Source organism: Chiloscyllium punctatum, chromosome 23 (assembly GCF_047496795.1).
Source record: "Chiloscyllium punctatum isolate Juve2018m chromosome 23, sChiPun1.3, whole genome shotgun sequence".
Classification (NCBI taxonomy): domain Eukaryota; kingdom Metazoa; phylum Chordata; class Chondrichthyes; order Orectolobiformes; family Hemiscylliidae; genus Chiloscyllium; species Chiloscyllium punctatum.
The window spans coordinates 61749437-61762165 of record NC_092761.1 but is presented as its reverse complement, the minus strand read 5'-3'; the positions used below and the strand labels follow the sequence as shown (position 1 = coordinate 61762165).

Sequence of the window (12729 nt, the reverse complement as noted above, 5' to 3'; positions counted from 1 at the left end):
CCTGGGAGATATCATGTGAGCAAATTGCAAATATCCAGATTTCACATTATCAAATTACACAAATTCAGTTGACAACACTGAAACAAATAATAGTGTGGATAACATAATGAATTTCATTTAAATTGTTTAAATATTTAAAAATGACTGACACATGACACATGTGGGTGGCACGGTGGCACAGTGGTTAGCACTGCTGCCTCACAGCGCCAGAGACCCGGGTTCAATTCCCGCCTCAGGCGACTGACTGTGTGGAGTTTGCACATTCTCCCCGTGTCTGCGTGGGTTTCCTCCGGGTGCTCCGGTTTCCTCCCACAGTCCAAAGATGTGCAGGTCAGGTGAATTGGCCATGCTAAATTGCCTGTAGTGTTAGGTAAGGGGTAGATGTAGATGTAGGGGTATGGGTGGGTTGCGCTTCGGCGGGGCGGTGTGGACTTGTTGGGCTGAAGGGCCTGTTTCCACACTGTACGTAATCTAATCTAATCTAATAACAGATCTCAGTGAAAAGATGGGTTAAAATTGGACAGGATTCAAACTCCAAGTCATAATTCAGTCACTGGACACTGGAGCAGGCTCTGTTGTGATATCACACTCAAATATCCTCTTGGCATTTACTGTCTGGACAGAGAAATGACCAGAGAGCTGCTTTCACCTGTGGAACCACAGTCTGGACACCTTCGGAGAAATTTCAGGCTGACAGAGCAACAATGAATTGGTGCTGCTCTCTAGAGGCACAGTGCAGTAACTGCGTGGGATGAAGAAATTTGAAAGACTGACAACGACCCCTTTTCTAATACAGCAGCTCCCATAAACTGCGTCAATGAAAATATTTCATCTTATTAAACTTGAGGGCAAATCCCTGCATATAATAGACACAAGCAAGACTCACTCGTCCAAAAGACAGCAGCCTCCAATAATGCGCTATTACCTTAGACTTTCTGTGATTGTCAGTCCAGATTGTACAAAGTTAAAAATCACACAACACCAGGTTAGAGTCCAACAGGTTTAATTGGAAGCACACTAGCTTTCGGAGCGTCGCTCCTTCATCAGGGGGTTGTGGAGGCCACGATTGTAAGGCACAGGATTTATAGCAAAAGTTTACAGTGTGATGTAACTGAAATTATACAATGAAAAATACCTTGGGTGAAATATTGAGGACTCACGAGTCAATGCCTTCAGAAGAAGAAAAAAATTAAGAGAATATGTTGAAAAATTAAATATGAAATTCTGCACCATATTAAAGAAGCCTCAATATAGAATATGGGTCAATATTGTAGATGATGCTGGATATTTCAATCTTCTTCTTTGGTCTTCAGTTTGATTGTGTTCTAATGGGGTGAGAGTTTGAATGAGGGAGAATGATAAATAGACCTTTGATCCCACTCGGGGTGGGAGGCTTTTCCCAGATTAGGCATGCTGGTGGTTGCACACGGAATTAGATGCTCTTCACACTGTCCACCCTCAACTCCTAGGACAGAAAGATGAGATGCCTAATGACAGCTAGGCCATGAAAGCTTTGAATGAATTGGCAATGTTAGTCCCCACCATTATATTCACTTTTGGCTCAACCAACATTGGTTCTAATCCCTATTTTATATCTAAACAGTCTTTGAAAGGTGCATCGCCTAGTGGTGTCATTCTAACCAAAGATGGGGAAGGAATCATCATTAAACAATTCGAACAACATGCCTTCCAATCGTCCCTTCCATCTCAAATAAAGATAAAATACTGCAGATGCTGGAAATCTGAAACAAACACAGAGAATGCTGGAGAAACTCAGCAGGTCTGGCAGCATCTGTGGAGAGAGAGACACAGAGTTAATGATTTGAATCTGGTATGACTCTTCTTTGATACTCTGAAGAAGAACTAAAGAAGTTCTGAAGAGACCTGAGAAGCAGTCATACCAGATTTGAAGCATAAGCAAGGTGCACTGCAGGGATTCACCAAAGATCGTCAGATAACGCCTTGCAAAGTAATGACCACTTCCGTCTTGACAGACAAGGACAGCAAATACACGGGAATAATGCCACCTTCAAGGTCCCCTCCAAGCCACTCACCATCCTAACTTGGATGGTGTTCCTTCACTGTTGCTGGGTCAAAATCCTGGAATTCCCTCCCTCACAGCATTGTGGGTCAACCCACAGCAGGTGGACTGCAGAGGTTCAAAGAGGCAGCTCACCCCTACCTTCTCAAGGGCAACTAGGGACGGGCAATAAATGCTGGTCAAGCAAAGACACCCATATACCACAAATGAATAGGGAAAAAATAAAGTTCCTCTTTCCACAGATGCTGCTAGATTAATTTCCCAGTATTTCTCTGTGTTTGCCCCTCACAGCTCACTCACAAGTACCTACTGCCAACTCATCTATGGGGAATGAGAAACTGTAGCTAGGCACCTCCACCCTACAGAAATGTGGCACAATGCTTTGTTAATATTTGTCATTCTAGACTAATACTTCAGTTACATAGCCCTCCCAGGAACATTCTGGCTTCAGCCAAAATTCCCAAACCGATAATCAATCTCATCACGATACCTTTGCGGCTGAATCCTGGACTGGTAATTGGGTTCCGACCGACAGTGATCACAGATCTGTTACTTTCTAGGAATGGAATCAAAAGGATCAGTGAACATTTATGAATAAGAAAAGTGATTAGTGTCTATGCTTCCAGAATTCAGGCTGGAATTTAGCCCAACCATCTTCTTTCTGAAGATAAGTTGCATATCAAGAATCTATGTAAGTTCTTAACATAACTACAGAGCCATCAAGTTTCCCCCTCAGTCCACAGATAATATTTGCAAAGTAAATCCAGCAACTGGCTCTACATCCAGCAATAAAAATTCAAGAAAAACATGCTGATTCGATAGTATGGAAAAACCAGGCCACTTTACTAGTGCCCCTCTGATTGGCTCCATAATGTTCAATTTTGATTATATGAGTTTATTTACTATTGATGCTCACTGTGCTGGGGGGATTGGTTAAGCATGTGTTTGGACTCAAGAATATTGGGAAGATGGTAGTGCAATGGGAATGTCACTGGTCTGGTAACCCAGAGGACCAGGCCAACTTTCCAGGGATGGGGGTTCAAATCCTACCACAGTAACTGTGGAAATTTAAATGAAATTGAAGTTAGTTTAGGTCATAGTGTCTGTGAAGCTATTATCAATTGTTGTAAAATCCTATTTGGTTCATTAATGCTCTCATTAATTTGCCATCTGGTGTGGTCTACACGTCACTCCAAATCCACAGTGATGTTATGACTCTTTACGCGAGGAAGTAACTCAGGAAGCCATTCAGTTCAAAGACAATTGAACCTGTGCAGCAAATGCTGGTCTTGCCAGTGACACACATGTCCCATAAACGATGAAAAAGAGGTTAACAAATCGATAGCAAGAGATGGAAGCTAAAGCTAGAAGCATAGGGTAAACATTCTGAAGAACTGTGATGAAAAAAAAGCTAAATACATGGAAATGGGAGCAACTTTGTAGAGTTGTGTTGGAAAACATAACAAAAATTTCCACACATTATTTTAATGGTGCCCTCATCCACCCCTTCCTTTCTCTCGGAGAAACCCAAAGAATCCCAAACTTTCTCTGACATAAAGATAGGCAATGAACTTCAAATGAGTTCATCCTCAACCTGCAGACTGCTAACTTCAAGAAGCCTATTCAAATCCTGCAACTTTAGATAGTTTGATGTAATTAAGCCAAACAATTCAAAATAAATTACACTAAATGAGTTAAAAAGGAAACAAGCTGATTTTAATGGAGCGGTTCAATAACGTAAAAAAAAATAGAGAGGCGGGCACTGCGGGAGATACAATGTTTTATTTTTCCCGTCCAACTCCATGTTGATTTAGTCCCTTCCCTCTCTCTAGGCCTCCCCCTCCCTTTTGATAGTTTCCATTGCCCACAGTGGGCTTTGCTTGTAAACATTTAATTGGCTAAATGATTGATTATTAAAAGCAAAAAATAAAACGCGAAAGAAGTCACATGGATTTTGGCAGTGGGAAGATCGCTCAGTCATGTGCCAACTAAAGAAAAGTTTAAATAAATGAATCTAATTCAACTGGTCAAACAGGGTAAAGATTGACCCATATATACAGCTTATTATAATAGGTTAAGATGAGCAGCTAAAATAATTTTGTGCAAATCACAAATAATTTTGTGTAATAAACTGGTTAACATCATTGATTAATCACTAGGTTAACGGCTAACCTGTATGTTAATGGGTTTGTACTTTGCCAAGTAGCCTAACTCAAGCTGGTTCTGTTATGACGTAATCTTCCTTCATAGCACAGGTTAACCACCATTAGCAGTTGCAATGGAAACACAGGCAGGTACAGTGGTAATGTCCCTATCCCTACACAGGGAGGCCTGGGTTCAACTGCCACCTGCTCCAGAGGCATGGAATAACATCTTTGACCAAGTTGATTAGAAAATACATTTTTAAAGAATTGGAAACACTGGCAGACACACTAGGGAATTTGAAGAAGGATTTGAAACAGGGCCATTGAGTCTGTCAGCTCGGAGTGCTCAGCTCTGAAGCTAGGAAAGGTGGAGATCGTTCTGTTCCTTTGTACAAATTTCTGTCAATTTAAACAAAGGCAACTTGCAAACTTCAACTTCCTTGACCTCTCTGTGACAGATTTTTCAGAGCCTATTCCATTGTTGCTCCTCATTTTCTTTTCCTGGAATGTTGACTCTGTGCCTGGGAATAGCTTTACAAGGCCATTCACAACTCTCCAGCATTGTGCTTCAAATGAGAGGAAGGTTCGACAATTTGTGTCGAAACGCTTCAAGTGTGGGGAGGCTTCTCAGCCATGAGAGTCATCATCTGTCTTTATTTGACATCCAATCATGTACAACAAGAATTGTTGTAATCTTTAAATCATTCTGTTCAGAGGGATTATGACAAACTTCTGGGGCAGGTAGGATTTGTACTTGGAACTCCTGGCTCAAAGTCAGGGACACTACCACTGACCACAGTAATGATCAGGAACAAGAGACATGAATCATGAGATAATGTTTCACTCTCTTTAACAGTACTGGTAAGACTGGAACACTCCTTGTGGTAATGTACCCCAGTGCACAGCAATCATTAAACTTCACACCTTTTTTGTTCTGTATTTCTTCGTATCCTTCCATCTTAACTGTTTTCATTATTTTTGTTTCCTGCACAATAACTTGAAATTAGGATTTAACTGTGGACCGTGCATCAAGTTGGGGAACCTTTGCTGCATTGTCTTTTGTGGAAGCTATGGAGGGGGAAGGCACTGTGGCTGGACTCTGGTGGGACTCCCATAGTCGAATGACCTGCTGACATTCACTGCCGACGCTCCAGTGTAAAATGGTCAATTGAGTGAATTATGGGCCAATAATGTCTGCAAATGGGGCCATACCACACAGTGACAACTTCTAACAAAGGTGTTTGGGGGGAGTGGGAGGTGAAGGCAGCACCAATGAAAAGGTTTTTCTTAAAAGTACTAGAATTTCTGGGATTTAATGGTGATTTAAACTCTCACCGTTATTGCAGTTTTTGTCCCACGGTTCTGGATTGGCCTGTCGGTAGGGTGTTGGCTTCCATTGTAGCTTTGTGACCTCCTGGCCAAAGCCGTTGATGTTGTTTCTGTTGGTGTTGTTTTTCAGTAATGGCAAAGGACTCTGGTTTGGAGTCACCTGGATGGTGTAGCTCGAGTTTGTAGATCTCTGTGAGAGAGGCGTGCTAAACGTCTTCAAATCCTTTCCTTTAATATCAACACTGAACGTCCCATACAGACTGTTATCGGGTAATATCAAGGGGTTTTGGTCTCTCAAACCCTGGTCCTTCTCAATTGATGAACCTATCGAGAGAAAAAGAGAGGGAGATTGACAGTGGAGGAACCGAGGCCTCTTTTCACTTATGATACCTAGTGGATTGACAATGAAATTGCAGTAACGCCTCGACTTACGAACTTAATCCGTTCTGGGACCCAGTTGGCGAACCAAAAAGTTTGCGAACTGAATCAATTTTTCCCATTGTTCGGATAGCACAAGAATGCTTGGACGTTGCAACAATCGCTGTTCACAGCGCACGCGCCAAAGACGAACTGAATGAGATCACGCGGAGCCCGAGAGCTTTTGCATTCAACAAGCGCGTAGCAAAGCAGAACAATGAAACCACGTGGTCGCACATGGGCTTTTTGCGTTCGTACCTTGAATTTCGTACGCACGTTGAAGCAAAATCTTACGTACAATCCTGTTCGTAAACCGATTTGTTCGTGAACGGGGTTGTGTCGTGGTGCTACTGTATTTCAGGCCAACATTCTAGTTGACATAGGCTAGCAGTTTACCAATGATGGCTAGGTAGCATTGGGTTTAATCAAGAGGGCTAACAGTTTACTGCTGACGTTTGAGAAAATAAAAGAAATGAACTTTCAAAACCATTGCCTTTACCCAATACTCCATTTGGATGGCTAATCAATGAGGAAGCAGTCCAATTCGAACTAAACTAAAAGGAGCTCTAATTAATCATTGTAACATTCTTAATGAAAAACTTACTCCCACTTGTCCGATAAATCCGATCAGGTTTCCATCAAGAAACAAAACAATTACACAAATGTGACTTGCATAGTTTGTTCCTCTGGCTGAGATTTATCACATATTGAGGGACATTAAATAAGTGACAAAGAAATGAGGAGCTTCCTACTTTCAAATTTCATTCCAAAGACAAAGCATCTCATTCAATATATGACAATCAGAATGATAGCATATTATATCAAGGTAGTTAGTACCTGAAAGAGTTATCTGATATAACAAGATAAATTACATTCATTAGCATATAAAGTTTCTGAGTTCATGGTTATGTGCCCTTCTTCCAAGGCTACATTCATGCCTGGGTATCCTTGGAGAGGGAGCATATGGTGTCCATCAAAACTCTCAATGCCTTTAGAGATAGAGATACCACATGGGATCATTAGATTTCTTATAGTATGGAAACTGGCACTTCAGCCAAACAAGTCCACACCAACCCTCCGAAGAGTAACCCACCCAGATCCATTCCCCCCTGACTAATGCACCTAACACTATGGGCAATTTAGCAGGACCAATTCACCTGACCTGCACATCTTTGGACTATGGGAGGAAACCCACGCAGACACAGGGAGAATGTACAAACTCCACACAAACAGTTACCCAAGGTGGGAATTGAACCTGGTTCCCTGATGCTGTGAGGCAGCAATGCTAACCACTGAGCCACCGTGCCACCCTGCCACCCTGATCTCCCCCATCCAACTCCATTTTGATTTAGCTCGATATGTCTCCCTCACCTTTGGTGGTCTGCATTACCCTTAATGGGCTTTGCATGCAATCAATTGGAAACCATGGGTGATTTACTGGTGTTGGCTGATAGATTAAAAAAAGACACAGGTGATTTGATGATGGGGAGAAACAAGAACCATTCAGTTGTCAGAGTGCTTCTGGATATAAACAAAAAAGAGGATCCGGGAGAGGGTGGCTACCATGATAGTATCCTTACCTCCAGGCTAGGAAACCCAAGTTCAAGTCTCACTTGCTCCAGATATGTGTAATAACGTTGCTAAAGAGGTTGATTAGAAAACATCAATAAAAGGAGTCTGGTTCTTTTGCTAATTGTCCTAAATCTGTCCTGAGATTTGGAGAAATTACTTTATTCAAAGGGGTGTGAATCTTTAGAAACTCGACACCAGTAGGTTGTGCCATTATCAAATATACTTAGAGCTGAGATACAGACTTTTGGTTTCTCAGGAAATCAAGACATACGCATAGCCAACAGAGCCACAGAAACAGTCAATCTACAATCTCAAAACCTCACTGAGTATGTCTGTTAAATCACTCCTTCTCTACTGCAAGAAAATCCAGCAACAACATCTTCGTGGACTGAATAGATAATAAATGTAGCCTTGCTGGAATCTTAATTCCGTTATTTACTATAGCTGCTCCATCCTTCCCAGCTCACCTGTTGACCAGTACGCTTGTTTCTCCTGACCGTGGAGCCAGAGAGGCTGACTATTCCCAGGACTAAAGCTCTTGGAGCAGCTGTTCGATTTCCAGGAATTCGACAACCAGGGAGAGTCAGTCAAGTTCATCCTGGAGCAGAGCAGAAAGGTTGTCAGGCCAGCTGCCCAGGAATAAATCAATGCAAACACTCACTGTATCTCATCTAACCTTACCTGTGCTTGATAATAATGTCTTCATTAGCCAGTCTGTACAAGCCTACAATGTAGAAAAATAGCATGAATTAATAGGACAGAAATTAGGGCTCTGGGATGTCGTATGTTTCTTCATGTTTCTACCCTCTGACCATGAGGTGAATACTAAACATGGCAACAGAAGGTTCAACAAAATGCAGACAGGTACATTTTGGGTGCAGGGTCACACGACTAGGATAGTCCTGGCAACTGCTTTGTGGATTGAGGCTCCCATCACTGGATGAAACTGCACTTAGAGCAAGAAGTTCTGCAATTTACCTTGTTGGTGTGCCTTGGAGTAAAGACAATCCTTTTGCTTCTACTAACCCAATACATCGGTGAAACAAGCTGTGTTCACTGAAAAACAGAAGCCTCAACCCAACATCCAAAAGCACTTCTAATTCTTAGTCTCCTATATCATGTGAATTGAACTAATCTAACATTAATAGTAACTAATGTGTAGAACAGGCTCCAAATGAAGGCAGTTAATATTTTGATAAATAAATCATTAACAGTAGTTGAATGCCAATCTGGTTAGGATCATTAATGAACCTTGTAAGATGTTAATTAACACAGATCCAATATTCTTGGTTCAAGTCTTGTTAAAATTCAGTAATTTTTTCTGCCTCACTGAGCAATAGTTGTTCAAGAAAAAATACAAGGCTTATATCCCCCCTTTTTTACTCTCATCTTCTTTTTCACTTCTGTCTTTTCCTGTTCTCTGCTTCCATCTCTTCTGCCTATCACTTCTGCCATAACTAGTGTAAAACAGAGATACCAGTACAGCACCCAGTTTTGGCTATTGATCACACTACAGAACAGACAGACAATAATCACCATGATGTTGCCAGGTTGGTGATGTATGACATCATGTCAGAATGGATAGGAAGGACTTATTTCCTACCGGAGAGAGATCACTACGCAGAAATACGATTTGAATTAATTGGTAGAAGGGCTGAAAATTTACATCACGGAATGAGGCTATTCAGCCTCTTGTGTCCTTGATGCTAACCAAGGAACATCCCACTTCCCAGATTTTGGTCTGTAGCATCCCGAAGGTTACAGTATTTCAGATTCAAATCCAAGATTAAAAAGGAGTTGAAGAGAGCTAAAGCTGGGGATCTCCTTGAGAGTCTGCGAGAGGCAGGCACTTATCACTTTTAAGTACCTGAGCCAGGATTTGATACAGTGATGATGACCCTACCCACCAGCCAGAAAGCTGGGAGAAAGCCCATTTCCATGTGCCCAGGAAGATACAACACTATCTTAATTAGGTGACTCACAAGATTGGTTGCCTTAAGTTGTGGCTTCTGCTCCCAACGCTGTCTGGGGCAGGCTCTCCCAACTCCAATAGCTGCCAGGAACACTCTCACCCAATGGCACCATCAAGAGCAGTGGCCATTACTGGTACCGCAGTAATCCTGTCGCCTCCAATAGCACCACTGGGAGCTGTGACCATTACTAAGACTGCAGCAGTCCTGGACCAGAAATATTGCTGAAGGACTAGAGGAAAGACAATTGGTGCTGGCTTCACAGCCCTAGGTCAAGCAGTCCCATGGATTGTGTTTTGGGTCTGTAAAGTCAATTGAGAGGCTGGGTGAGGGGCAGTGGATGCTCAAACAGGAGCATCCATTTCAATTAGAAAGGCCTTTCATAGGGCACATGATAACTGATCAGGAGAGATGCCCCTCCCCTGAGTCCCCAGGCATGCTGCCAGGGTACACTGGTGGCCTTGTCATGTAACTTCGGGTCCCTTTGTTGATAGGAACATACCAGTAGTGGTAGGAAACAAAACTTCGGCCTTGAGGTTTTGAAACCTATTCAGATAAGGTTTGAGAGGCACAAAGGGGCTACAGCTGCATAGCATTTTTTGAGCCACCACTGATACAAGGAGCTAAATGGCCTCATTTGTTTCCCGTCCCACTTATGTCTGTTCTGCTGCAATTATATCCTTACCCCATCTCCACAAACATCTCTCCCTTTCCCTCTCTCTCCTTCTGACACCACACCCACTTCTTTCTTTCTTTGTCTCCTCCATTTCAACTTCTCTTCCCTCTCCAAACCAACGTCCTCCACTTTTCAGCCAGCACTCAACTCAGAGAAGACATATGGCGAATGATATACATTTCCCAACACTGAGGGAGTCTCTAAGCCTTTTGACAGCATGACATAGACAAACAATTCCTCCATGGTTGAATAACATCACAGAAACCTCCATCTCCCAAACAAAGGGCAGATACCAAGTATTCAGCCTGGAGGAGTGAGTGTCCTTCAACAAGCTGCTGTGTGGGTGAGCATCATTGACCCACTCAACCTCAGTTCAATGTTAGCAAGTCACTACTATTAAAGGATCCTGTACTGACATTAACAGGTCTCTCACCTTTGCTGAGTCTGCGTTTCTTCTGAATTTGACAGCTTCTTGTGCGGCGGTGCCAGTACAAACACGCGCTGAAAATCATCAGGATGACCCAGAGAACACTCCCAGCACTCGCAATGAAGACTGGCTGCTTCACAATCTCCAGCACCAGTCCAAGGACCGAAGACTCCATTGACTTTTCCTGAGCTGAAGGGTCTGAAATTCAAAGGTCATCAATTGAAGGTTCACAGCAAATGGGTACTTAATGTCTTAATCGTGTGCAACAAATGGATTCCTGAGATGGCAGGACTGACCTGTGAAGTCGCCTGGATTGGTTAGGACTATATTCACTGGAGTTTAAAGAATGAAGAAGGATTTCATGAAAACCTATAAAGTTCTAAGAGGCCTAGACAGAGTATATTCCCAATGACCAGATAATCCAGAGCCAGGAGCTTTAAAGTAAGAGTATAAGGTATAGAAGCAGAATAAGGACATTCAGCCCATTCGATATTGTTACACCATTCGATCATGGCTGATAATGTTTTTCAACCCCATTCTTCTGCCTTCTCCTGTAACCCTTCATCCCCTTACTAACCCAGAGCCTATCTATCTCTGTCTTAAATGCACTCAATGACTTGGCCTCCAGAGCCTCTCGTGACAATGAATTTCAGAGTCACCACCTTCTGGCTGAAGAAATTCCTCCTCATCTCAGTTTTAAAGGGTCGTTACCCTTGCTCTGAGGCTGTACCCTCAGGTCCTAGTCTCTCCTACTCATGGAAACATCTTCTCAATGTCCACTCTATTCAGGCCTCTCAGTATTCTGTGTGTTTCAATGAGATTCCCTCTCATTCTTCTAAATGCCATCGAGTACAGACCCTGAGTCCTCAACCACTCCTGATATCAGAAACTCTTCATCCCCAGGATCAGTCTAAGGTTAAGGCATTTAGGACTGAGATGAGGAGAAAGGTCTTCACCCAGACAGCAGTGAGCCTGTGGAATTCACAGTCACAGAAAACATCAAATGTTTTCAAGGAGCTAGATATAGGTCTCCGGGATGAAGGGATCGAAGTGTAGAGTGAGAAAGTGGGAACAGGCGACTGAGTTGTATAATATCCATAATCATATTGAATGGCAGGGCAGGATCAAAGGGCCAACTGATCTACTTCTACTCCTGGATTCTATGTTTAAAGTGTAACTACTTTATGGTGCGAAAACAACATTTATCATCCTTAAAAAGATATCATGCAAACAAATGAAAATGAAGATCTAACCAGTCCATTCCACACAATTATGATGGTTGAAGGACATTGGAATACAGAACAAGGCCATACAGCCTTTCAAAGCTAGTTGAATCTTGCATGTTATTCCCTAACCACCAGAGCTCTGGAGTCTCCTGGGAGGGGTGACAGACCAAAAATTGGAATTCTTAATAAAAGTGAAAGTGCAGAAGCCTGTTGTGGAACGCAGTGACTGGATTATCTGCAGAGATGTGGTAAAAATTGATCTGAACATTTGTATATTGACCATGCTTGATTTCTTGGTTTGGAATTCACATCACTTACACCACTGTGGTGGATTCCTCACGGTGAGCTAGTTATTATGAAAATGAGTGTGTGTGCGAAGTGGGGGTTAACTAACAATTGAAAATGAGGTGCAACTGATAATGGGGAAACGTAAAGGAACTGGGCTATTTAAAAGATTAAGTGGCTGCTTATGAGGGGATTAAATAAAAGGTTCAAACAAGAGAAAGCATTTTTGTTGTGTATTTTAATTTCTGCAAATATTCTTCAAGCAACAAAAACGGCTGACAGAACCCAGGGGCACTGGCAATAAATGCAGAGAGCATCGCATTCCTGTTTCTAAGTGCAAATCATTCAAAATAAGACAGAATGAAGTGTAGAGTGAGAAAGTGGGAACAGGCGACTGAGTTGTATAATATCCATAATCATATTGAATGGCAGGGCAGGATCCCTTCATCTGTCTTATTCTCCTGAATGAACATCAAAGCACCATTCTGACAGGGAGAGCGAGAGCAAGAGAGCTTGAGACTACACAGCTGACTGTTACCCAACAGTTTCTTTAGAAAGTATATACCTGCCTAGAGGGTATCATGTTCTTATTGAATGGCAGAGCAGACCTGTAGGGCTGAATGACCTACTTCTGCTCCTAGC

General features: G+C 42.4%; 1 protein-coding gene across 2 annotated transcripts in view; it reads right to left on the bottom strand.

The window, feature by feature from the left end:
* The window catches only part of robo4 (roundabout, axon guidance receptor, homolog 4 (Drosophila)), a 143565-nt gene that overhangs the window by 27076 nt on the left and 103760 nt on the right, over window positions 1-12729 (bottom strand). For both annotated transcript variants that reach the window (XM_072593110.1, XM_072593111.1), the window contains exons 11-15: window positions 10583-10774; window positions 8185-8227; window positions 7971-8101; window positions 5521-5838; window positions 2532-2597 (exon numbers count right to left, since the gene is read on the bottom strand). In XM_072593110.1, coding sequence (XP_072449211.1) covers window positions 2532-2597; window positions 5521-5838; window positions 7971-8101; window positions 8185-8227; window positions 10583-10774 — 750 coding nt within the window. The remainder of the gene's footprint in view (window positions 1-2531; window positions 2598-5520; window positions 5839-7970; window positions 8102-8184; window positions 8228-10582; window positions 10775-12729) is intronic.